This window comes from Muntiacus reevesi, chromosome 4 (assembly GCF_963930625.1).
Source record: "Muntiacus reevesi chromosome 4, mMunRee1.1, whole genome shotgun sequence".
Lineage (NCBI taxonomy): Eukaryota > Metazoa > Chordata > Mammalia > Artiodactyla > Cervidae > Muntiacus > Muntiacus reevesi.
This window is the reverse complement of record NC_089252.1, coordinates 87535347-87562421: the sequence shown is the minus strand read 5'-3', so window position 1 is coordinate 87562421 and position 27075 is coordinate 87535347. Positions and strand designations below refer to the sequence as shown.

The following is a 27075-nucleotide window of genomic DNA, read 5'->3' as shown; positions in this document are numbered from 1 at the left end:
ATCAGTCCTTCCAATGAACACCCACGACTGATCTTTAGGATGGACTGGTTGGATCTCCTTGCAGTCCAAGGGACTCTCAAGAGTCTTCTCCAACACCCCAGTTCAAAAGTATCAATTTTTCGGCGCTCAGCTTTCTTCACAGTCCAACTCTCACATCCATACATGATCACTGAAAAAACCATAGCCTTGACTAGATGGACCTTTAAGTGCTATGTAATTAAATTATCTCAGAATTTAGAAGCTGAGAACAATTATAAACATTTTTCATCGTTCATAGTTTCTGTGGATCAGGACTTGAGGCACAGCTTAGATGGATGGTTCTGGCTTGGGATCCTTCACAAGGCTGTGGCCCAGACCCCAGCTGGGGCTGCAGATTACCTGGGGTGGGAAGACTCAAGTTAAAGGCATCAGTCTTCTCCATTTGGGCATTTCCACAGGCTGCTCTGATGTTCTGGTGACATGGCAGCTGGCTTCCTCTAGAGAGAACAATACAAGTGCCCAGAGCAGAAGCTTCGGCATTGTTTATGACCTAGCCTCAGAAGTCAAATGCCATCCCTCCCACCACGCTTATTGTTCACACAGACTTGCTCTGATTCACCTGGGAGGGGACTACACTGGGCATGAACCCCAGGAGGCAAGCATCTTGGGGGCAATCGTAGAGGCTGGACATCACATTTTGTTTTGCTCTAAGTGGGTGAGTACCAATAGGAGGTTCTAGCAATCACAGACAGTGAGATGAGTACTGGCTAGAGAAAAGTTCCCAGGAAGAAGGAAGGAAGGAAACAAATCAAATATTTCTTCAACCTTACCCCTTGCCTCTTCCTCCCTTGCACTCTCAGCTTAAGCCAGACTGAAACCACCTCACTCCTTGATCTCATTTCAAAGCCCGTGCATATCTACAGTTTTTCCCTTTGAGAGCTTCTCCTCTCTGCTTCACTTCAGCTACTTTCCTTTCAGAATTCAGCTCTCAGCTTAAACACAACTACTTCTTCTAAGGAAAGTTTCCCTGATTCCCTTAGGCTGTGGCTGCTGTGTGTACTTTATCTCCTTTCATGGACCTTATCCAGTTTTTGGAAGTCACTTTGGAGGCATCTCCAACTGAGGGGAACAGCTGATGCAAAGAGAGAAAGCAAGGTGTAAGAAATTAGCACGGTATGTTCTCTAACAGAAAGTTCCAGAAGAACTTGAGGTGATCATGGAATTTTCTTTCTCTGCTGTACAATGCAAAAGTCACTAGCCTCAAGGGGCTTCTGAACACAGGAAATGTGGCTGGCGTGACTGAGGAATTGTATTGAGGAACTCAGGAGTTGAATTTAAATTTTATTTAATTTAAATTTAAATACCTACACGTGGCTAGTGGTGACTGTATGGTTCCACGCAGGTCTTACCAGAAGACCCCTGCTTAAAGACAGTCCAGGGTGGCAGAGAGGGAGGCTAAGCTTTGCTGTGTAGAGGACAAGCCCCTTCAGACTGGAAGGGCTCCTCTGTCCTTGGAATTCTGCTGGCAAGAATACTGGAGTGGGTTGCCATTTCCTTCTCCAGGGGACAATAAACTAAATTCAGTGTATTTAACGGACTTCCCTGGTGGCTCAGCCATAAACAACCTCCCTGCAATGCCGGAGATGTGAGTTTGATCCCTGGGTGGGGAAGGTCCTCTGGAGAAGGGCGTGGCAACCTATTCCAATATTTTTGCTGGGAAAATCCCATGGGCAGAGGAGCCTGGCGGGCTTTAGTTCAGAGTGTCACAGAGTCGGACAAGACTGAAGTGACCAACACAAGCATGGGTGCATTTAAAGCACTGGCCCACTGTGAGGACACCAACCTAATACGTCTCCTACAAGGCTCTTTGTAACTGAGCAGGATGCTTAGAAAGGGTCTAAAGATACTAGGGACTAGTTCTCTGATGGCAAAATTGAAGAAATTTTTTTGTAGTGGGGCTTTTCCCTGCCACCTAGGGTCTGCCACCTAGGGTCAGGGTCAGAGCCGCTATCTTTTAAGAGGGTCAGCACTTGTGATGGCTGTGTCCAAATTTGCACTTTCTAACACCAGTCAAGAATTAGCTTTCTGTCCTCCCTGCCTCCCTCTCTCCCTTCCTTCCTTGGGTTTGTGTTAGGCTTTGAGAAGCGATGGTGGAACAATTCAGTAACTTTTCTTGAAAAATTCGCAGACAAGGGAGAGTAATAAAGATGTTCACACACTAGCTGGTTGCCAGAGGTTCTAGGTTCTACTGTTTTGCTAGACTACCTCTCTTCGCCTCAGCTATCCCATTTGTAAGATGTCAGGGCTGGGAGAGGACTTCTGAGGTCTCCGCCCTAACTTCCTGGGTGCTTATGTAATGTAATCAAAACCATAATGATAATAAAAACAGCAGCCACATGAATTTTGAGTGCTTATGCTCCAGGCGCCACATGCGCACAATGCTTTATCGTCGCAGTTTCACAAACTTCCATTTTGTGGATGAGAAAACAGAAGTTATGTGAGTTTAAGCAACTAGCCACACAAGTAGTATTAATAAATAGTTGCGTTGGACTTTAAATTCAGCTGGTTCCATTGCTTAAACTTCTCACGCTTTTGCTGTGTTCACTCCTTCTTTTCAAGGCTGGGCCATTGAGGTGCTTTGGGTTCAGGCAGGGAGTTAATCTTGTCATGATTATTAGTAATACCGAGTTGTGTTTTTTTTTAAGGCGTGTTCTGTGTGTATACAGTCTCACTTAATTTTCACAGCAACCGTAAAGAGTGGTTCATATTACTCCCATCATAGTACAGATGGGGAAAGGGAGGCTCAGAGGGACTCATCAAATTGCTCAAGGTCACACAGCCAGCAAACAGCAGGGATCCACAGTCATCCTGTGTGCGCCCACCCCGCCGCCTAGACCCCTCCGTCTCCAGCTAGGTGCAGGCAGCTCCGGCCAACCCAAGGGATAGGCGGGGCGGCCCTGCTGGGGCTGCGGGCTGGCCGCGGCCGCACGCCTCCGCCGCGCACGCGCTCTCGGGCTCCGGGTCCGGACGCGCCGCGGGCGCGAGGACGGCGGCGAGGAGCGTGCGCGCGGTGACGTGCCGGGCGCCATGTTGGAGGGCTGGTGGTAGCGGCTCGGGGAGGTGCTCGCTCTGTCGGTCTCGCTCTCTCGCTGGCTTCCCCCAGCTCCCTTCGGTGCCCCCCCCGAATCGCCTGCGTGCCGGAGTGTGTGCGAGGGAGGGGGAGGGCGTCGGGGGGGTGGGGGGAGGCCTTCCGGTCCCCGGGAGACCCGCGGAAGGAGGCGGAGGCTGCGAGGGACTCCGGGAAGCCATGGACGTCGAGAGGCTGCAGGAGGCGCTGAAAGGTGGGGGTAGCTGCCCCCTCTCCCTTCCTCCTCACCCGCCGTGGCCGCCTCTCCGCTCCTTTCTGGGCGAGTGACTCCGCGGGGCCAGGCGGGGGGGAGGGCGCTTCCCCGGCTCCCATCCCCCCTCCCGCTTTCCCGGGGGCGGGGAGCCCCGTGGGCAGCTCCCTCCCGCCCCGCTCTGGGCTTTGTGTCGGCCGCCGGCGTCTGGGCTGGGGGAGGGGAGTCGGGAAGCTCTCGAGGGGGCCCCGGCCCCTCTCCCACTCCCCGCGAACGTTTCGTGGGCCCGCAGCCCCCTCGCAGGCAGGCTTCGTTCTCTATCAGCCCCCTGCACACCGGACATCGAAGGGAGAGAAAAAGTGAAAGGTTTCGGGGGGGTAGAGGGGGCGGCAAAGCAACTTTCAAGTGTCTCTGGAGGCCCTTTTTTCAGGGCTTCTGGAGTCATCTTCCACGCGCCCCAATTCTGAAGTGGTCGCCTTCCCCGCTCCGAATTGCTCGCCATCCGAGCAACAGGCTTGAGAACTTAGAATACCGTGATTTCAGCGTTTTGAGAATTAGACTTTGATACCCAGGATCATTGGTTGATTACTGCAAAAGGGAGCTGGTGTTTCATATAACGCAGATTTATGAACCTCACGTAAACAGTTTTGGGGGAGTTGGGATCTGGGGTTTTTATTTTAACAGGTCTTTGAGATGAATCCCCCGGACTGCATTAAGGATGGTTGGTGGAGAAGTTAAGTGCCCCCTTTAGGAAGGGTCTCGTTATCTGTGAAGAGTGACATTTGAAGTTGGAGAGTCAGGTGGAATTTGTTTGAGAGGCTTTTTGAATTAAAAAATTAATTTCTTCATATGAGGAATGACTGGAGAGGAAAGTTTGTTTTTAAAGGGCATTGGATATGGTTGGTGTACTTTGAAAAAATACTAATAACTTTTGTTTCTTCCCTTATCTAGATTTTGAGAAGAGGGGGAAAAAGGAAGTTTGTCCCGTCCTGGATCAGTTTCTTTGTCATGTAGCCAAGACTGGAGAAACAATGTGAGTTGAAAACATGTAATCGTATTCATAAACCTGTGTGTCCTACAGAATCGCTTAGGAAAGGGACATAAGTGTATTTCAAAAGCATTGAATAATCCATCTGTCTAAATACAAGCCCCATATTTAAAGCATTTACTCAGTGTATATGCTTCATTCACCTCACACCGTGCTCTGTAATGAATTTTGAAACTTCATTAAAATTTTTCTTTATGCTTTTGCATGTTTAGAATGTATTAGTCTAGAACAGCCAGAGAAAGGAAGAATGCATGTTCCATTGTGACTCTTTTTGGCCATAACAAGCGGGTTTATTTCCAGAATTTTGTGGTTTTGATTCTCTTTCAGATTCTTTTTTTGGGGGGGGTGGTATTTTCTCATATTGTCCTGTATCCAACCTTTTGTTGTCATTTGTATATGTGGGTGCTGGAAGTATCACTTCTATTTATTCTCTTGGGCACTCAGGGTGATTATCTGACAAATTCCAGATGCTACAGTCTTGACTGTCCTGTAAACTTTCTAGGATAGCTAACTTGTTAGCATATGCTCAGCATTTTATTAGGCTTGATTCCAAATGTTGTGAATCTGAAACTTATACTGTGAAGTTAAGACTGTTTTCAGAGGAACATTTATGAATCAGAAACTTACACTGTGAAGTTAAGACCGTTTTCAAAGGAACGTATCATTTCATTGTGTGTAGTGTGTTTTGCAGGAGTTGTTTTCCTTCTCGGGCTGTTTATTTGTGGAGAGCAGTGCAGATTTGGTGACTGACTTGTAGTCTTGTCTTTGTGTAGGGGTAGGGAGCAGAAAGGGGAGAGGTTTTGGAAGGTGTAGTGTTAAAAAGTGGGTTTTTTAAAAATTATTTTTGAGGCCTAATAAAAAGAGTGTAAGCTTCAGCAATTGTGTAATGTATCCTTTGTTTGACTTTATTAGCAAATGTTCATTTCTTAAAAGATTTGCTTATGGTTGTAGCATAGTTTCCTGATAACTAGCCTGCTTTTAAAAGGGGCAGGGGGAACTTCTAATGGTCAGCCAACAGCTGGAACTCCTTGGTGCTTATTAAAATTATCAGTCACCTTAGGAATTTGACTGATGCGTTCGATCTTAAGTTTATACTTACTGCCTTAAAAAAAGTGGAACCCTTCAGAATAAAAAAAAAAGTAATTTTTGCTTCTGAATTATAGTCTTAATTATCTTGATTTTAAAACAATTGATGCTGAATAACTAATTTGTATAAATTGTTAGTTGGTCCTAACTTATACCTCTACAATAACAGGAGGAGAAGCGTTTTACTTTAGAGTTTTAATAAACAAGATTGTTTGGAGTTAAATACTTAAAACCTCTTTCTAGGCCTGTGCAGATTGCCTTCCCTTTTTGATACAGTGCATTGGCCATAAATGTATAAGTAGTTGAAAGTTTCTTCAAGGAAGCTTTTTAATATCCTGTTTGACTGGATCACCAAGTTGCTAGAGAAATTTAGCCTGATTTTTCTGGGCAGTTATTTATCTAATAGAAGACTTTACAAGATCATCAGTTGTCCCATCCGTGTCCACACTCCTCTCCCCCCGCCCACAATCTCGAGGTCTTACTATAGGTCTTACTATTTTGTATTAAAATGACTGGTGGTGGTAGATTGTTTATGGATTTTGGAAGATATTTTTAAATTTATGATTCAGACTGTTTTTACATTTCGTTTTATTTAGCCTTTGGTTTTTTAATCAATTTGAGCATGCCTTAACTTTTGATATGGAAATTTGCAGTTTTCTGTCATTTATGGTTAAACTGAGCTTTGTCTAACTTCTAAGATTGTAAATAGAATGAAAATCTAAAGGATAACAGGTCAAATCTTTTTGATGTTTTAGTGTAGGTGGATTTCTTAAGATAAGAATGCCTGGGTTTTTTTCTCCCTCATTTCTGATTTTAGAAAATAAGTTTATTCAGTAGTGCCTTTTTGGTTTTTTTTAAACTCTTCATTTATTGAAAACAGCTTCATTTATTGAACTATGTATTTTGGTAAATTTTTACATTGTATTTAAGAAACTTATCACTGCACTCCAGATGGAGACCATATAAACATTACTCCCAGAAGTTTCCTCTTGCCCTTTGTCACCTTTCTTCCATGTGTGTGCTCTTATCCCCTCAGGTAGATTAGTTAGCATATTCTGAAATTGTATGTAAATGGAATCATACAATGTATTCTTTGCCTTTTAACAAATTTTTTTTTAAATTGGAGGATAATTGCTTTATGTCTGCCTTTTTTTTACTCAGAGTAACTTAAAATTACTCCATGTCCAGAAATCAATAATTCATTCCTTTTTATTTTTGAGTAGTAGTCTTTACATGGATGTCCTACAGATTTTGGTTCATTCACTTGTCGATGGACATTCGCAGTATTTCCAGGTTTTTTATTTTTTAAAAAAAAGCTCTATGAACATTTGTGTATGTGTCTTTGTATGCATTCTTTCCTCTTGGACGACAATCCATCCTCCAGTGGAATGGTTGGGTCATATGGTATGTGTATGTTTAACTTTAGAAACTGCTAAACTGTTTCCTAGAGTGATTGTACCAGTTTACTTTTCTGCTAGCATTACGGGAGTTCAGATCAGCTTCTCCACATCCTTTCCAATACTTACTATGATCAGTCTTTCTCAGGTCATGTATTCTAGTAGGTGCCTTATCGTATAGTGATTGTAATTTGTATTTGCCTAATGACTAATGAAATTGAGCGTCTTCTCAAGTGTTTATTTGCTGTTTGTTGTCTTTAGTAAGTTGTAAGTTGATTCTTCACGTCTTTGCCCATTTTAAAATGGAGTTCTTTGACTTCTTACTGGATTTTGAGAGTTCTTTATATATATGGATACAAATTCTTTGTCTTATGTGGTTTGCAAATACTTCACTGTGTGGCTTGTCTTTATTCTCTTAACAGTGTCTTTCAAAGTGAAATTTTAAGTTTAATTCCATTTTGATTTTTTAAAAATTTCCTCTCTTGAAGGATTCTTACTGCATTATTTGTTGTGATCATTTGTTCTGTGCTTTGTAGTTTAGTCGTTGTTTCCTGAAGTAGTTTGTTCTGGATCTTTGCCGTATTCTGTTGCTTCATTTTCTGAGTTGTTCTGACTGACTTGCATCATTTTTCTCTTGTTTTTAGCTCGTTTTGAAATAGTATAAGGTTTTGATCAAGTCTGTCTAGCTCTGCTTCACTGTCTTAAGGGATGTTAATTTGCTCCTTATTCTCCTTTTCTCTAACAACAGTTTCATGTCTGACTTGACCTTGATATTTTTCTGTCTTGCATTTTTATGTAAAAGTAGTTTTCCTGAACTTTGAGTAGGAGTCACGGTTCAGAGTAGCTGTTGTAACTTCACAGAGCTCTCTCATTGTTTTTGTGAAGTGTTAGAGCACGGAGCTTGCTTTCTGAAATTTCTAGGTTTTGTTTTGCTTTTATTTGGGTCTTTTATCTTGTCTGTTTCTCTTGTGTGTGGGGTCTTCTCCAGATGGGAGCTCTGGTGGGTCACTTTCAAGAGCTCATGGGAACAAGACTTTTCGGCCCTTGTTGGAGGTTTTTCTATTTATTTATTACTGGAGTGGGCAAAACGTACCTCAGTTTCAGCAGTTCTCAGTTTGACCTGCCGTGATTTCTTGTGAACAGCTGTTGTCTATTTTGTGTTTCTCCTATTTGTAGCCCTTTCAGATATGCTATGACTTGTTTCCTCTTGTACAATAGATTCTTAGAATGTACAGGTTTCTGACAGTGAGTTTTTCCTAATTAACTTATTTTTGGGGGGTTGTGAGATAACTTTGTTCAGGTAGATTTGATGCAAATGTTTTTGCTTATTGGTTTTGGGTTTTGCTGTCTACTTAGTGTCTGACCTAAGGGGTTTTGGAGAGATGAAAAATTGTAGCACCTCTGTCATCCTTTTAGAATTACGCTATTTAGGAGAACTTTCTAAGTCAGTCCCTGTTAAGTTAGTTTCTTCATCTGTAAGATGAGGATGATAATAGTACCGCATAGCATGAGTACATCATACATGGAAAACTTAGAAAACTGAATACTGCTTGATAAAGTGTTAACATTATTTATTTCCCCAATAAATAGTAGTTGTTAATTGTGTTGATAGTGCTTATATTGAGTCTGCTTTTTTCCCTCCTTGCAGTTTCAGGCTCTTTGTGTTTATTAATTTTGACATATCACTAAGAAGATTGCAGTTAAGTTACTTTAAAGTGGTAGTAACCAATAACTGAGATGTACATTATTATAAGTAAAATCTCCTTAAGTCCATGAAACTGCCAAATCCTTCTCTGGCTTTCTTTAGGAGGGAATTTTGTCTAGCATAGTGTTGGACACTTGAATGTTATTTCTAAAATGTCAGTTTCACATACTACCCTTGGGATTTTTGCCACATCCTATCAACTGTATAATTATTTATTTTTAGGTTAGGTTACTTTTTTCTTCAGATTTTTTTAAGATGGAAAAATACTACAGATAGAGGTTAAGCCCTCATTTTGCCCCTCCCCAGGAGTATAATCAATATGTTAATTTCTTCCTACTAATCTACTGAGAATAAAGTCTGAAACCAGTGGTTTGTTGAATGAGTTACATCTTTCTGCATCTTTTTAAAATCTATAAATAATAAAGTGTTGATTAGTATTGATTACCCATGTGCCATCTAAATTCCCCTCTTGTGCCTTCATCACAATGGTACACAGAGGAAGCACAGTAGATTTTCAGTAAATAAAGTTAAGTGGATGCCTTTTTGCATTTAAATATTTTAGTAACTGCAGTGATTAAGATAGGAACATGAAGAAAATTATAGTTGTTCTCACTTGTTTCATCACATCAAACCTGTAAACCCAGTGTGTGATGTACACTGCACAGAATCTATTGCATGATGTCCTAGAAGCTAGATGTGCCAACTTTGTTTTCTGACTGGAATTAACTTCAACTCTTCAATCGTTTGGGTGTACCAGTGAGTTCATATTTTCCATGTTGAGTCCAAATTTTTACTAGTAGTTGGCTAGCCCCCTAATTTCATAAGAGTTAGCAAGTGGTAATGTCATTCTTGGAAGGAGCATTGGCTTGATTCTGAATTTAGGTTAGTAGCGTGTCTGTGTGAATTAGGACTGATCATTTGTGAACCTGTTTCTGCACTTGAAAAATGGAATTTATACCGTGTAGTTGCCTCAGGTATTGTGAGGATGTGAATAAATGAAAATATGTAGCTATAGATAGTAAAATTGGGGAAAGAATAAAAATTACTATTGTCTATGTGTTGAGCTTAAATAGAGTGCATTTGGCTCATGAAACAAGTCCTAGGTAATTAATCTTGTGGGAAAAGCTCTGGTTTGAGAGTCAGGAGAGCAACAGACAGACCTGGGTTTGAATTCCCAGCTATATCACTTAGTCTGTCACCAAGGCAGGCTGACTGACTACTTGATGCCTTAATTTCCTTATAGTAAATATAGGTAATGAAGTAAATCTACCTCAGGGGATGTTGTGGTGATTCACTGGGTTTATACTTCTTAAGTGTTTAACATGGTCCCTATTGCACAGTGACAACCCTCTCCTCCCTTCCACTACTGTTTTCGTTTCCAATAAGTTAAATACAATGAGCCACATTTCCCTCAGACATTGAATGAGGAGCTTAGAAAGGTGATTTCCAAGTTTCCTTCCATTTCAGAAGCCTTGTAGGAGTTTATATTATGGCAGTAGTTACTGGGGTGGTATTGCAGTAACAGTGATTAAGGGTGGGGTATAATCATAGTGGTTGCTGTTAAATGTCTGCCAGTGGTGAAGATGTTAACTGTTGGGGGTATGTTGCATAGGTTAGTAGTTTGGAGACAATTAAAAAAAAAAGAATGAGAATCACTTGTCTGAACTTGGATGAGAGACATCAGTCAGTGTTACCACTAGCTCATGAGAGCCATAAAGGGGTTCCCATAATGTCTATCTTAGTGTTGCTTACGAGGGTGCCTTTTGTCTGCATCCAGAGATCTTCTTTGTGCCTGCCAGTGAACGTGAATTCATAATGCTTATGGATTATTGGGAAGCCTGTCACCAACCTCATGTGGTTTCAAAACATCATCTTAGTAAGGAGATAAGGAATTTATGGTTCAGTAAGAAGATAAGGAATTTATGGTCCACAGCCCACAATAATTTCCCTCTGTTTTGTGGACTGTTGGTCTCTTGCCTTTTTGATACGGTAGTTTATTGGGGTGGAAGGGTGAGTGAGTGTTCGTGTTTGTGTCTGCCTACCTAAATCAGTTTTCAGTATCAATAGCAGAAAAATGTAAAGCACTTACTAAAACAGAGTGTAGACAGTTGAGGAGGAGAATGTCAGCTGTTATTTAATTTAATACTTATGCCTGTGAAAACTTTATATTTTAAAATATTTGGTGAATGTGAGAACTGTTAGATCTTCATTTTTGCTAGGCCTTCGGATGTGTTCAGTTGCTCATTTTTGTTTTCTTTGGTTTCACCCATTTTATATATGCTATTTATATAAAAAGCAGTCCTTTTTATATAATCAGGCTGTCTGGGTTTGACAGTCTTTATAACCACCCTCCTAACTATTCCTACCAAAATAGATTGAGTATTATTGAGAACATATGCCATTGATTGTAAAGTGTATGAGCTAGTTTAAAAAAAAAAAATATATATATATATAAATAATAGTAATAGTGTGCCATATAGTAAATAACATGTCATATATGTGGTAGTTCAAGTAGGACTTTTTTTGCTACACCTTAGCAGTTTGACTTTATGGCAAGGTGGGGGGGTGGATAGCTTTATTGAGACGATCTACTGTAGAGTGAAAGATAAACTTGGAGCTGTTTATGTCACGATATCTCTCTTGTCTCTCTGCTTAAATCTCCTTGATTGTAGGTTAGCAGGCTGTTCTGGTTTCATTATAAACTGTTTCAATGACCGTGATGGAGTAAATCAGTCACCTAAGCCCTCTTTTCCTCTGTTCCTCAGATGAAAATATGATTAATAACACTTAGGTCATAGTTTTTATGAAATACCAGGCGTTCAACAACCACGAGGTCCAGTACCAACATAAGGAACAATTGGGGCTTCCCTTGTAGCTCAGATGGTAAAGAATCTGCCTACAATGCAGGAGACCCAGGTTTGATTCCTGGGTTGGGAAGATCCCCTGGAGAAGGAAATGGCAACTCACTCCAGTATTCTTGCCTGGAGAATCCTATGGACGGTAGCCTGCCAGGCTTCTCTGTCTGTGGGGTTGCAAGAGTTGGACACGACTTAACAACTAAACGAGGCATTCAACAAATCATAGATTGTTTATATACTGATATAAAAAATAAAAAATGAGCAGTAAAAAGTGACAGTTACTTACTACTAATTTTGATACCTAAAAATTTTTGTAGCTTACTGAAATGAAATCCTAAGAATGAAAACATACTGACTAGTAATATGATCTCAGTTCTCTAATCTCATTAAGCTTCTTTATACTTGTGACTGAACTAACTGTTCATTTTGCTTGTCAGAACTTGGCTTCAGCTATTACACATTTTTCTTCCTTCCTATAGCCAGATCTGACTTAGACTCTCTCAGATATGAATACCTGTACTTGTACTATCTCCTTATTTGTCTGAGCTACCTGCAGGAGGTGAGGCCTTTTTAGTATTTTGACTCTTTAAGTCCGATTCTGCTAATGTTATTTTTTGTTGTATGTGGTGCTGGTTAGTACTCCTACCTAGTTAGAGTCGTTCATTGATTTTGAGGTGGTGAGTCAGAAATCTTTAAGGGACTAGAATTTTCACATAAGAACTTCTGTTTCAGGTTTTGGGGTGTTTTTTTGTTTGTTTGTTTCCTTAAAGGCGTACCTTTAAAGAACATTTATTTTGTGCCAGACACTATCAAATGTTTAAAATGCTTACCCTAATTTAATCTTCACTATTACTCTCTGAAGTAGGTATCTCCTTTTTAAAATAAGGATACCAAGGGTTGCAGAACTTAAATAGCTGTATGATGGTGCAGCTGGTGAGTGACAGAATTGGGATTTAAACGCAGGCATTCTGATTTCAGGTGGTAAAGAATCCGCCTGCAACGTGTGAGGCCTGGGTTTGATCCCTGGGTTGGGAAGATGTCCTGGAGGAGGCATGGCAACCCACTCCAGTATTCTTGCCTGGAGAATCCCCGTGGACAGAGGAGCCTGGCGGCCTACAGTCCATGGGGTCTCAGAGTCAGACACGACTGAGGGACTGTGCGCAGCCCAGCACATTCTGACTGCAGATCCTCCCATAACCAGTACTTTATACCACTCGGCACTTTTTCAGGAGTCTTCTCACATCTGAGAAGCCTTACAGAACTACTTAGAATTCGAAGTTGCGCATTTGGTAGGAATCTGTTACCACTGTTACTCTTGTAATTTCTGAGGCTTTTATGCTGTTTACCCAAGCCAGACCCCGCATACCTGTCCAGCCCTGCTTTCCTTGTGCTCTATTGTGGTACGATCACCTAAGGCACGGACACTACAGATAGTTGCCTGGGGAAGGGGATTGTGGCAAGCATGGGTAAGGTGGTGGTTTGGTCACAAGTTGTGTCCAGCTCTTAGAACCTCAGGGACTAGGGCCTGCAGGTTCCTCTGTCCATGGGGTTTCTCAGGCAAGAATACTGGAGTGGTTGCCATTTCCTCCTCCTCCTTGCTGTATTTATATATCTTTTATCAAAACACATCACTGACTTTTTTTGGGTCGCATAGTATTCCATTCTTTGACTCTATTTAACCTCCTTTTTGATGGTCTTAAAGGGTTGTTTACAGTTACAACAATTCAAATGATGCTTAAGTGAGCCTAATTATGTTGGCACAGATGCAAGAATGGGGTTTATGGATTGGAGTTTATGTGCATTATTGTCTTGATAGATAATGCCAGCTGGCCTTCAAAAAAAATTTTTTTTTTCCAATCCCAAAGAAAGGTAATGCCAAAGAATGCTCAAACTACCACATAATTGCACTCACCTCACACGCTAGCAAAGTAATGCTCAAAATTCTCCAAGCCAGGCTTCCACAGTGCGTGAGCCGTGAACTTCCAGATGTTCACGCTGGATTTAGAAAAGGCAAAGGAACCAGAGATCAAATTGCCAACATCTGTTGGATCATCGAAAAAGCAAGAGAATACCAGAAAAACATCTACTTCTGCTTTATTGACTATAAAGTCAAAGCCTTTGACTGTGTGGATCACAACAAACTATGGAAAATTCTTAAAGAGATGGGAATACCAGACCACCTTACCTGCCTCCTGAGAAATCTGTATGCAGGTCAAGAAGCAACAGTTAGAACTGGACATGGAACAACAGATTGGTTCCAAATTGAGAAAGGAGTACGTCAAGGCTATATATTATCACCGTGCTTATTTAACTTACATGCAGAGTACATCAGGAGAAATGCTGGACTGGATGAAGCACAAGCTGGATACAAGATTGCTGGAAGAAATACCAGTAACTTCACATATGCAGATGACACCATCCTTGTGGCAGAAAGCAAAGAACTAAAGATCCTCTTGATGAAAGTGAAAGAAAGTGAAAAGGTTGGCTTAAAGCTCAACATTTAGAAACCGAAGATCCTGGCATCCAGTCCCATCAGTTCATGGCAAATAGATGGGGAAACAGTGGAAATAGTGAGAGGGTTTATTTTTGAGGGCTCCAAAATCACTGCAGATGGTGACTGTAGCCATGAAATTAAAAGTTGCTTGTTCCTTAGAAGAAAAGCTGTGACCAACCTAGACAGCATATTAAAAATCAGAGACGTTACTTTGCCAACAAAGGTCCGTCTAGTCAAAGCTGTCGTTTTTCCTGTAGTCATATATGGATGTGAGAGTTGGACTATAAAGAAAGCTGAGCGCCGAAGAATTGATGCTTTTGAACTGTGGTGTTGGAGAAGACTCTTGAGAGTCCCTTGGACTGCAAGGAGATCCAACCAGTCCATCCTAAAGGAAATCAGTCCTAACTATCCATTGGAAGGACTGATGCTGAAGCCGAAACTCCAATTCTTTGGCCACCTGATGCAAAGAACTGATGCATTTGAAAAGACCCTGATGCTGGGAAAGATTGAAGGAAGGAGGAGAAGGGGACGACAGAGGATGAGATGGTTGGATGGCATCACCGGCTCTATGGACATGGGTTTGGGTAGACTCCGGGAGTTGGTGATGGACAGGGAGGCCTGGCGTGCTGCAGTCGATGGGGTCACAGAATCGGATATGACTGAGCAGCTGAACTGAACTGTATACAAACAATATATCCAAGTTACCCGTCCAGTGTCAGTACTGAGCATTATTAGACTTTTAAGTCTGAAAATCTGAGATGAGAAATGTTACCTCATTTTAATGTGCTTTTCTTTTGTTTTACTCCAGGTTCTTTCCATTTGTTTATTGCTTTTTGTGGTTTTCTGTTTCCCTCATTTATTGAACTGTGATTTTTTTCCTTTGTTTTCAGTTTTTTTGCTAGATTTTTATTTTTAAAATAATAGAGTAACTTGATTAAGTTGCTTTTAAATAAGGTATGCTTCTATTAGGAATAATTTGAGTTTAAAACAGTCTTATGATAGTCTAAACTTTATGGAAAAGGTGGTCTTTGTTATAATGGGTAGATGGAATTGTTATTTTTGGCATGTATCTTTCTTTTTCTCCCATTCCTGAGACAGGTAGTCATATTTATTTATCAGTAAAAGAAACCTCAAATACAAAGGTATGAGCAATGTCTTTAATTTTTATGACTGTATTTGAAATTTTGTCATAGTAAATCCAGCCTAACCCCCCGCCCCCCAGTGTGGTCCATGTTTACTTATTTGTAAATAATCTTAAACAACCAGTTAGAAAAAGCTACATTCTGCCCTTGGGTTGACTGAATACTGAGCGCATGCTGGGACCTCAGAATGTCATGAGTCCTGGTCAAGCAGAAGTGAAAATGCTCCCCAACCCAAAGTGGCCATACCTTAAAGATTGTTTCCTACTATCTTAAAAGTAATTTTGAATAAATACATACTTTTATTTAAATGTAAGTAAAATACTTATAGTGTTTAAGTAAAAATAATTGAAGATGTGTGAGATTTTTGAGATGTGGGATTTATCTCCAGGCTATGATGTAATTTATTTCACTTTGCTTTTCAATACGTCATAACTGTTCTCAGCCAGGGGTAACAACATCTGGAGACATTTTTGGTTGTTATAAATACAGGGTGCAGCTGGCATCAGGATATAGTATGTGCCAAGAGTGCTCCAGTGCATAGGATACACCCAACATCAAAGGGTTATCAAACCCAAAATATCAGTAGTGCTGAGGATGAAGGATTTTGCTTCATAGGAAAAAGCATACGTTAAGCTTTAAAAAGTCTCTGATAGTTTTGTTCTCTGACCTGTGAGATAAAAATATTGATGTGTATGATAAGACCATCAAGATCTTCAACCAAGGCTTCTTAGTTTTATCTTTCAGGATTCTGTTGATACTTGAGAAACTTAGAAAACTCTAATTTTGAGAAAGAAATACACTTATCCAAGATTTGACAGTTTAATTATAAAGTGTTCTCTTTCCTGATTTTCAGTCAAGAAAGTCCAAAATACTTTGCCTTTTATCTAATCAAATATTGTCTGGAACTCTTTTTCCTTGCTGGTTATAATTACAACAGTCTTGACATTAGATTTGTTGGGAGGGTTTTCCCACACCAAGCAATTCTAAGTCTCCTACAATTCAGTTGTTACATATTGTACTCAGAGTTAGCATCAGATCTCACATATTAAGGGCTTAGTCCCACAGTGCTGCCCCCCACCCCCACCACCTTCAGACCAGTCACAACTCCAGGTTGTTATATCTGTGTTTCTGAACAGCAGGCTAAAATTCAGAGGTTTCTGTAACCCATTCCTCGGATTCTGTTAATTAGCTCGAGTGGCTCACAGAATTCAGGAAAACCATTTACTATCTAGGTTACTGGTTTATTACTACTACACAGGATATTAAAGGTTATGAATGAATAGCCAGATGAAGAGATACATGCGGTGAAGTCCAGAAAGCTTCTGAGCAGAAGATGAGACGCCTGTGGAGTTTGGGGTGCACCACCCTCCCAGCATGTGGATACATTTTGTTCGCCAGTCCAGACCGAGATTCACCAATTCAGCTCTCTGAACCCCATACAGATGTTTATTGAGGTTTTATCAACTGGGTATGATTGACGATTGATTCCACTTTTAGCCCCTCTCCAGAGAATGACAGTGGGAAGTGGACTGAAAGTTTCAAGCTTCTAATCATGACTCAATGTTTCTGGTGACCAGCCCCCATCTAGGAACCTACCAAGAGTCAGAGTCACCTCATGAGAATTAAAGACTTTTTTTTATCACCCAGGAAGTTCCAAGGAATTTAGTAGCTCTGTGTGAGGAACCGGGACCAGAGACGAAATATTAGAACAAAAGATTCTCCTAGAACCTTTATTTTCAAGGGTTTTAGGAGCTCTTAGGATCTAGGGAGCAGAGACCAGTATGCGTATCTCTTATTACTTCACAAATACATCCATTAACTAGCTTCATTGGACCATTCTTATATGTGTAGGGAAGAGAAAGAACCTTTAATTTCTACTTTGTGGATGGAGTAACAGCTTGGTATCTTAATTAATTGCTCTGTATGTACCTAATCTGTGTTTATCCATGACCTCTGCTGACTGGTAGTGTGGCTGCTCTGTGTATCTCACCGAGTCACAGGCCACTACACAGCCGGCCGGTACCCCAGTGGAGCATTAGTGGTAACAGTGGTGACCACTTCTCTCCCTCCAAAGGAGTTAGCTGCCCTAGCCACCCTTGCTTACTGTCTTTGAAACGGAAGGATTAAATTGAGCCTGAGACAGTTGAGAGAGACTGGCTGTTTCTGTCATTTTCCAGATTTAACTGTGTTGAGGTGGAAGCATTCTTTATTACACATGGTTTTCACAAACAGTCTGACGAGGTCGTAGAAATTGGAAGTACAAATTTGAGAGGTCTACCAAAACTGTGCATTTTAGTGTAATTATTAACAATACTTCATTAAATATGAATATGTGTACATATCACGTAAATGTAAATACGTGTACATGTTGAACTGGGCAGAACACCGGATGTACAGATGGAGACCAGGACTGTTCTAACTAGGATATGCGGTCACTCTCTTCTGTTTCATTTGAAGCCTCCCTTGTATAGTATTACTAGTTTGTATCATTCTTTCTTAAACTTTTATCCGGTTAGTTTGATTGATACTGTTTTTGTCTTTAAAATTGTTTTCCTGATCTGAGCTCTGTTTACCTTCCCAGTCTTGCCTCTTGCCACTGTATATAACTTTGCCGAGTGATGAGCAGTTCACCAGGTATGCAGTGCTGTATTCTGCTTGCATTACATTCTAACATCTTTCTGTCATCTTTGCCTCTGACATTTTTCTTCATGGGATAACTTCAACTTGTCCTTTAAGACTGTTAAGCCAGCGTCATTCAAGTGCATACGAATCTATTGAAAAGCTGTCTGGATCTCCTTTTCTTCGTAGAAACTACCATATTTCTGACATGCATTGATCATATTTTCTATTAGTTTGTTTCTGTTTGTGGTTCTGTAGGCTTTGATGGGGCTGAAATTGCCTTTCTCAAAATGTGGTGCAGTGTAGAGCTGGATTAAATATGTGAATAGAAAAATTAAACTTTGTCTTCATCTATTAGAGAAATATTTTAAAAACATTTAGAAAACATTGCTGGTGTCAGAATTTTGAGTGTTGGGCGTGGGGAAATTCTGAGACTGCTTGCTTGGTTTCTTCCCTTTCAGTTTTTCTGTGTCCAGATTCTGTTTATCCTTGGTCCGCTTTGCTTGTTTCTAAGCCTCCCTAGTTTTTTTGTTTTGTTTCGTTTTTGTTTTCGCTGGAGGACAATTGCTTCACAATGTTCTGGTGACCTCTGCCACGCATCAGCGTGAGTCAGTCATAATTACATATGTGTCCCCTCAATCTTGAGCCTTCCTCCCTCTCCCCATCCCACCGCTCCCTAAATGTTAAACAAGATAGTAATCTTGCTTTTCTAAAGTCTCTGTTGTACCACTTTCTACTCTGTATGGGAATTTTAATATAAATATTTTTTCTACCAAGCTAGGCCCTTGGAGGCCATAATTTGTTTTTGATCATTATATCTTTCAGTATCATGTTTCATTCAAAATAGTAGCTTTGCTGTTTTAGCTTGGACTACTGTAAGAAAATACCATAGACTGGGTGATGTAAAGAAGAGAAATTATTTTCTTACAGTTATGGAGGCTGGAAGTTTGAGATTACAGTGCCGGCATGGTTGGGTTCTCGTGAGAACCTCTCTTCCTGTCTTGCTGAGTCCTCGCAGAGATGGGGTGGGACCTGGGGAGGGCTACTCTCCTGCCTGCCCTCTGTAACCTCCTTCCCCCCCATGTCTTCTAATAAAAGTAGTAGTCTCATCAGGAGAGTCTGACTCTCAGGACCTCATTTATGCTTAATTGTCTCCCAGAGGTCTCATCCTCAAATACCATCACATTGTGGACTAGAGGCTTCAGTATAAGAATCTGGGTGGACACAAACACAGTCCATAAGACTTGTCAGTGCTTTGTATGTCTTTTTATATTTACTGATTACATTCAGGTGTGGATTGTTTTATGCAGTTATTTTCTTGGTTTTGATGTTAATTGAGTTTTATGAAGTAAATATTTTAGGTGTACACTGCTAACAAGTGGGAAGGAAAAGGGGTTGGGATTTATTGAATGCATACTATGTGAGAGTAACTGCATTTTATGTGACATTTTATGTAAAAAATGATGGTATGAAGTTTTCGGAATGAAGAGGTTGCCTTGTTATGTACTATTCTCCAAGTTAGTGTTTGTTTAATTTCTGTGTATTGGGTTTGCTTAAGTTCCTTCACATCTTTACCGAGGTGTCAGCAAATAATTATTGAGCATATACCTGTGCTGGGTACCTTAGACTGTACTGGTGAGTACACAAACCATAGTCCCTTGTAATATTTATTATTTTAGTGTTATATTCTTTTAATATTTTTAAAAAACATTTAGTTTGGCTGTGCTGGCTCTTAGTTGTGGCATACGGGATCTAGTTCCCTGACCAGGGGACAAACCTGGGCCCTCTGCACTGGAAGCTCGGAGTCTCAGCCACTGGACCACCAGGGAAGTCCCTCATTTAGTGTTTTGCTCACTACTGTCAATACTATCTGTATTTCCTGTATCAACTATGTGAACTTCATCTTTAAAATTAGGACTGGCGAAGCTTATAAATGTAGTCCTTTAAGAGAGTAATTTTTTTCAGTTGACCCTTAAGTCAGCATATGCTATATATAAGCTTAAGACTAATCTAATACCAAAGAGTTCAACCAAAAATAATTATGTTTGATACACATTTCTATTTTTAAATTTTGGAGAAGTGAAAACTTTAGGGTCAAATAATACTAGCTTCATAATGTATGAGGTGCTGAAGAGCTTGATTAGATTAGATGGGAATAAAATAGAAATTGCTTCAAGTTTTTGCTTTTTAAACTTTTTCTGCTATGTATCAGCATGCTAATTCCAGATAGTCCTCAAAATTTTGACATAATTATAAATTTTTGAAAATAAAGGTTTAATCCTAGAATCTCTTTGCTCCCTAGAAAGACATCTTAAAATTAAATTTCTTTAAATATTTCTCATCAGCATGTTTTTTCCCACATTTTAAATATCTCAGAAATTGATTCTTTCAAACATTAGTAGTGTCCTAGATTTCTTAAAATAACAGTCTTACAGTTGCTCCTGATTTATATCTGAATAATACAGTGTTGTTAGCTCTTTGAAGGTTTAGAAAAAGCATATATTTAAATGTTTTGGACCAGTAGTACAGACAGTTGGAAGAATTATTTTGAAAGAAAGGCTTCTAAGTTTACATGTTAGTAGACTGATTTAAGTGTTGGCATGTTTCAAGTAAGAAAAGGTTTTAAACATTTTAAGCATAGCTTTTTTAATTTGGTTGGTAGTCTTTAAAGTTCAGGTTGCTATGAGGATTTGTGGATAAAATTGTTGGTGATTGTTTTTAAAACATTTATAATTGAACTGTATAAAAATCTTCAAATTATAGAAACACATAACTGGAATGAAGTTTTCCAAATGTGCTAATTTTTAAAATTAGTGAATTTGGTGTTAATGTGAGGCATGGTTTTGAGAAATGTGGCTGAATATTTAAAATGTGGTTTTTTGGTTTTTTTTAAATGATAAAATGAGGGAAGTGTACCTTATTTAAAACAATTTGAACAATGCAGTCTTTGATAAAAGAAGTGAAAGTCATCCTCATCCTATGACCCTAAATATGCTCACTATTTATATGCTCTCAGTAAAACAAAAAAGAAAGAATTTAACAAGTAGTTTCCAAAAAATGGAAAAAATAGTCATCAGAAAAAGTTACGGTATACTTGAGCAGACCTTTGTATTCTGAGGAATTCAAATCAAAATTTTCAGGCATACTTGAAAAAGAAATGCCAGTAGCCTTTAACAAATATAAGTGGATCAGCATTGCTTTTTAGTTTTCAGTTTGAATGTTTTTATTTCTGAATTCCCAGAATGAGTTTCACCGTTCATCATTTAATTTTTCTAAATTTGTAATTTCATTGACTGTAAGCAATTATACTTTTTATACTTTTAAAAGGTGAAAAGTTCACATTGAAAAAAAGCTTTGTAGATATGTTTGGCTGACATGTGTGATCTTTAGTCTTTCAAATTCATAAATACATACATTTATAAATTCAGATCTAATTTCTTATGTAGGAGAATCAAGCTTCAGGGCTGATACAGGAGCATCTATATATTTTGAAGTTCTACGATATTGTACTGAAGAAAAGAGAAAATTCACCAAACTGTAGTCAGTGTTGAAGTTCTCATAAAGAAGAAAACAGCCATAAAGTGATGTATCATAAGGAGAGTATCAGTGTGTATAAGACATGCCAGATCTTTGACATTCTGGAGTTACAGAGAAATTTAAAACCCCACTTCTCTGAATCCTGTGGGTATTCTGCTAGACTGCATGTTAATGGCTCATTGGGGAACGCACTAGCAGGCTTAAATTAATTTACTAGTGTCACACTATTTAAATAACAAAATGTTAAATAAAATTGTAATTTGAAAATTTGGAAGAGGCTTTTTTCCACCGCTCAGATTTCTGCTTAAAACTGGAGTATTAAAGAGTTAATTTCGAAGGGATCTTTAGCTTTTTGAAAGTATCACATTTTAAAATAAATGTGATTAAAACTTTCTGCTTGGCAGCAACACAGAGTGATTTTGTTTTATGTAAGCCCAAAAGGAAGCAAGAAGAGAAGGGAAGATTTATTGGAAGAATATTGAGGTAGCGCTTGGAATCAAAGCTTAAGCTATATCTCCAAGGCAGTGTGATAGATAGGGTGCTTCAGGGTATCAGCACTGGAAGTTGCTGGGCACTTTTTTTTTAGTTTCCAGCTTAAAGGATGATTTGGTTCCAATAAATTCCTGTTCCTCCCTGTTTTACATTCCTGCGCTAGAATATCCAGTTGGCCTACCCCAGGATAAATTCTCTTTTAGAAAGGGATCAGGTGGTGTGGTCAGGGAAACAGCTGGAGGTCCATCCTTGTATTTGTATCTTGGTATATGCTGTATACGTCCCTGTTGATGTATGCTGCAACCAGCATATACCTATCTACAGTACCCCCAAATTCACCATACAGGTGAAGTGTATGACTAATACTATCTCACTGTTGTGAGGTTATAACTGACTGACTTGTCAGCAGGAAATTTTTGACTTGTAAGGATTTAGGTAGAGTTTGCACTAACCCCTATTCTATTATTGACAAATTCAACATTCTTAATAACCTATCTGAATTGCTGGAATGCATAATTATACTTTAAAGCTGTAGCTTTTGCTAAGCTTAAGTTAGTATCAAAGTGTTTTCATGATAAAGACAGTTCCCTCCCAAAAGAGAAATTGTGTTACATGTTTCTTAGCTTCCTACGATTCCTAACCTGATCTTGTAAGGACATAAAACTAGAGATCATGGTCTGAGGCAAAATATAATAGTTATTTTAAGGGAATAATAAATGTTTGGGAGCAGTGGAGTCAGAGGTTGACTTCTGGCAAGGAGAATTAGGAATGGCTTCATGGTGTGAGAGACAGGCTTGGTCCAGCTCAAAGGAACGGTGAATGAAGGAGTAATCAGGAAAAGTGCAGGGCTATGAAGATATGGGATCGATCGGAGAAGGTGAAAACGAAAGCTTACTTTCAAGTTGTATTTAACTCTTTGCGACACCGTGGACTATATACAGTCCATGGAATTCTCTACCCACTGGAGTGGGTAGCCTTTCTCTTCTCCAGGGGATGTTCCCAATGCAGGGATCGAACCCAGGTCTCCCACATTGCAGGTGGATTCTTTACCAGCTGAGCCACAAGGGAAGCCCAGGAATACTGGAATGGGTAGCCTGTCCCTTCTCCAGCAGATCGTCCCAACCCAGGAATCGAACCAGAGTCTCCTGTATTGCAGGTGGATTCTTTACCAACTGAGCTATCAGGGAAGCCCATAGATCAGTGTGTCTCACTGTTACATAGAATTTTGCATTTAGAAAGAATTCACAAGTTACTGATGATTTTGGGGCAAGGGAGAGAGCTTTGCCTTGTGGAGCTGAAGTCTTAATTCAGGGAAGTTGGGGCAGTCACTTAGGTGGCTATTACAGGAATTTAAGCTAGAGGAAGTGAGAACTTGAAATAGGATAGTGTTAGTGTGAATGGACATGAGGATTCACAGATCACATCAGGTTATGGTTTTGTGTTTTTTTAGATATTGTCTATCCATTATTCCTGTCTTGTTTGAATTTCTGTATAGGCTTTTAGTTTTCTAACTGGAGTTTTTGTTTGCCCTTTCTAGTCTATCTAATCTATGCTAGTAGCAGTGATTGTGCTACAGTGTAAATATCTTCTTCCCATAATTAAAATCTTTATTAGTGTTAGTTGCTCAGTATGTCCGACTCTTTGCAATCCGGTGGCCTGTAGCCTGCCAGGCTCTTCTGTCTTTGGGTTTTTCCAGGCAAGAATACTGGACTGAGTTGCTATTTCCTCCTCCAGGGGATCTTTCCAACCCAGGGATTCAACCCAGGTCTCCTGCATTACAGGCAGATCCTTTATTGTCTGAGCCACCAGGGAAGCCCAAGATAGTTATAATGATATTTAAAATGCATGTGATTATGTCTTTACTTGTCCCCCATTTTGTTCCTATTTTTTCCCCCTTTCTTAACTACTCACAGTTCTGTGGTAGATCACACTTTCTCATCTTAGTGCCTATGCCCATGTTGTTTCCTCTCCTTGGAATAAGACCTTTCTCCCTTTTTGCTCATCGTTTAAGGGGTTGGAAAATTTTCCCTGACCCTGGGTTAGGTGTGTCTTTGTCCATTACAGTACTTCATGATTGGTTCTATCCTTGTGTATTTGGTTAATTTGCTATTGTTTGTTTACATTGTGAAGTCCCTGAAGGCAAGTACACTTTTTTTTTTAATAATCTTTCCCCACTACAGTGTAGCTTAGAGATGCGTGTTTGCATAGGTTTTTGTGTGTGTTTGTTTTGGTTTTGCTTATACTTTTCCTATTACTAGGTGTATTGACTTATTAACAAGAGTATGGATTCTGAAGCCTAAATGCCTGGGTTGAAATTTTGACTCTACTAGTTAACTAGCTATACAAGCATGGGCAGGTTGTTTAGTCACTTTATTTCTTAGTTGCTTTATTGATAATAAAATGGGTGAAATAATACTACCTAACTCATGGGGTTGTTGGGAGGATTGAATAGTACAAAGTGCTTATTAGAACAGTGTCTGAATTAGTCATTATGTGTTTGCTGCTATTATTATTATGTATTGAAGTTCAGAAATCATTCTCTGCTCCTATTGCTAAAACAGTTGCACCTGTAATACTTCCCAAATCTGCTTGGAAAGTGGTATTTTTCTTCCTGATTTCTTTTTTTCCACTGTAGGTAGTTGTGAGTGTTATTTCAGAGTAGACTTCAGGATATTTTTACCAAGTAATTATCGAGCACTTACTTTTTGTTTTATGTATTATTGGTACTTGTGATATATGCACTGGTGAACAAATATGTGAGCAGATAGATACAATAACATAATGTATTATGTTATTGAATTGTCAGGGCAGTAGAAGAATAAGAAAAATGGCAAGGGAAATGAGAGTTTAAGGGTAGAGAGGCAGTTGTAATTTTAAATAAAGTGGTCAGAGTCAGCCTCATTTTGAAGGTGATATGTGAGCAAGATAGGAAGTTGGCCATGCATATACTTAGTAGAAGAGCGTTCCAGGCTGAAGACTTTGGTGCAAAGGCCCTTAAGGAGGAGTGTGTTCCACCTTTTCACAGACTTAACAGAGGAGGCCACTGTGACTGGAGTAGACTGATCAAGGAGAGGAGGTCAGAGGGGGTTGGGGTCAAATCATTTAAGACAATGTGAACCATGGTAAGGAGCTTTTATCCTTTACTCCGAGTGAAATCAGGAGCCAGTGTGCAGTTTTTTGAGTTGAGAAGTGACATTGTCAGACTTTAATGTCAGCATTAAGAGAATTGTTTGAATGACAGTGCTGAAAATAGGTGTTAGGTAAAACCCAGGTGTCTCAGTGATAAAGAATCTGTCTGCTAATGCAGGAGACACAGATTCTACTGCTGGATCAGGAAGATCCCCTGAAGAAGGAAATGGCAGCCCACTCCCATATTCTTGCCTGGAAAATTCCATGGACAGAGGAGCCTGACTGGCTACTGTCCATGTGGTCACAAAGAGTCAAACACAGCTGAGCGCTCACTGGCCACAAAGTAAGATAGAAGCAGGGATTATTGAAGATAATGATATTTTTGAAGAGATAGATTAAGTCATAGCAGGAGGTCATGAGAATTAGTCACACTTTTAATACATTTTGAAGGTAAAACTGGGAGGATTTCCTGAAGATATGGTGTGATGTGTGAGGGAAAGAATGAAATAAAAAATGACTCCGGTTTGCCTTGGCAGCTGAAAGGGTGGAATTTCCTCACACCTGAAATGGGAAAGGCTTTGGGAGGAGCAATTTTTGGGAAAGACTAGAAGTTCAGTTTCTATTTTGTTGTGTAGCAGATGGTTGGATGCGTGAATGCATTGACAGATAGTATTTAAAATCTCCAGACAGGAGAAGGTTACCAAGTGTAGACAGAAGTGATCCAAAGCTGAAGCAGTTTGTAAAACCATAAAGGACCAATGAGTAGGAAAGATAAGCAAGTTAAAAGACAGTGGAGTGAAGTGAAGTGAAAGTCACTCAGTTGTGTCAGACTCTCTGTTACCCAATGGATTATACAGTTCATGGAATACTCCAGACCAGAACAACAGAGTGGGTAGCCTTTCCCTTCTCCAGGGTATCTTCCCAACTCAGGGGTTGAACCCAGGTCTCCTGCATTGCAGGCGGATTCTTTACCAGCTGGGCCATAAGGGAAGTCCTAAAAAACAGTATCGGAAAGTAATTAAGGAAGAGTGGTCAAGTGTGTGAAATACTCTGGGTAGGTCAGTTAGGATGAGATGTGAGAAATGATCTTTGGCTTTAGAGATATGGAGGTAGTTGATGACCTTGATAAGCACAGATTAGTTTTAGTGGTGTAGCTTGTCTGAAGTGCGTTTGAGGGATAATGGAAGGGAGACAACCCTTTAAAGGCGTTTTCCTTCAAAGGAGAGCAAATAAATGATGGAGGAGCTCAGAGGGTAAGTAGAGGAAGAAGAAAATTCTGAAGTGGGAGAAATGTTAATGTATTTGTATGGTAGTGAAAATGATCCATCAGAGATTAAAAAGTTGTTATGGTTGATTGAAAGAAAGGAGGATTACATAGGTGATGCTCTGAGTAGGTGCACAAATAGAGAATCTGCATGTAAATAGATGAGAGCAGGGATACTTTTATTATAACAGGTGGGAATTCCAGCTCTGGGTGAACCTTCTAGCAGTAGGTGGATCAATGTGGTGGGACTCAGGAGATTCAAGGTTGTTACGTGTGAGAGTGAGAGAGAACTCCATGGGGGTTTGAGGAGAGAAAAGAGAAGTGAAAGTGTAGTCGCCCAGTGGTGTCTGACTCTTTGCAATCCCATAGACTGTAGCCCGCCAGGCTCCTCTGTCCGTGGAATTCTCAGGACAAGAATTCCGGACTGGATTGCCATTGTCTTCTCCAGGGGATCTTCCTATCACAGGGATCAAACCCTGGTCTCCCTCATTGCAGGCACATTCTTTCCCGTCTGACCCACTAGAGGAGATATGAAATAGTTACCTAGAAGTGTCTGGGAGTGAATGAACTAGGAAAATAAAATACTAATCTGATAGCATTAATATTGTACTTGAGATAAGCTAGTATGGCGATGCATTTTTCTTTCATTTTGTGTTAGTGCCCATGTGTGCTGCTGCATAGGCACAGATTTGGTGGGATTTGCATTTTTTTAAGTTGATTTTGAGTACAGTGAAGCCAGAGAGTGGCTAGAGAATCAACTGTATGCTGGGGGGCAGGTGGCTAATGCTTAATGATTAATTATTATTTAATCTGATAAAGTGGTGAGGGACAGTAAAAAGGTGGTAAGATCAATGAACTGGAGGTCTTGTAGAGTCAGAATTTATACTCTGGTAAATTCTAGTAGATGAAGCCGGATGATGTGTAATTGTTTTTTCCTGTTTATATTTTTGTTAGCAAAAATACTGCATTTATTTATCTTCTAAAAAG

General features: G+C 39.9%; 1 protein-coding gene across 2 annotated transcripts in view; it reads left to right on the top strand.

The window, feature by feature from the left end:
* Positions 1 to 3068: 3068 nt before the first annotated feature.
* PPP4R2 (protein phosphatase 4 regulatory subunit 2) overlaps positions 3069 to 27075 on the top strand; it is a 50452-nt gene continuing 26445 nt past the window's right edge. The window contains exons 1-2 of one of the 2 annotated variants that reach the window (XM_065933280.1): positions 3069 to 3320; positions 4269 to 4350. In XM_065933280.1, coding sequence (XP_065789352.1) covers positions 3287 to 3320; positions 4269 to 4350 — 116 coding nt within the window. In that variant the 5' untranslated portion in view covers positions 3069 to 3286. Of the gene's footprint in view, positions 3321 to 3403; positions 3684 to 4268; positions 4351 to 27075 lie in introns of those variants that run through there. The other variant, XM_065933279.1, reaches the window with a different exon arrangement.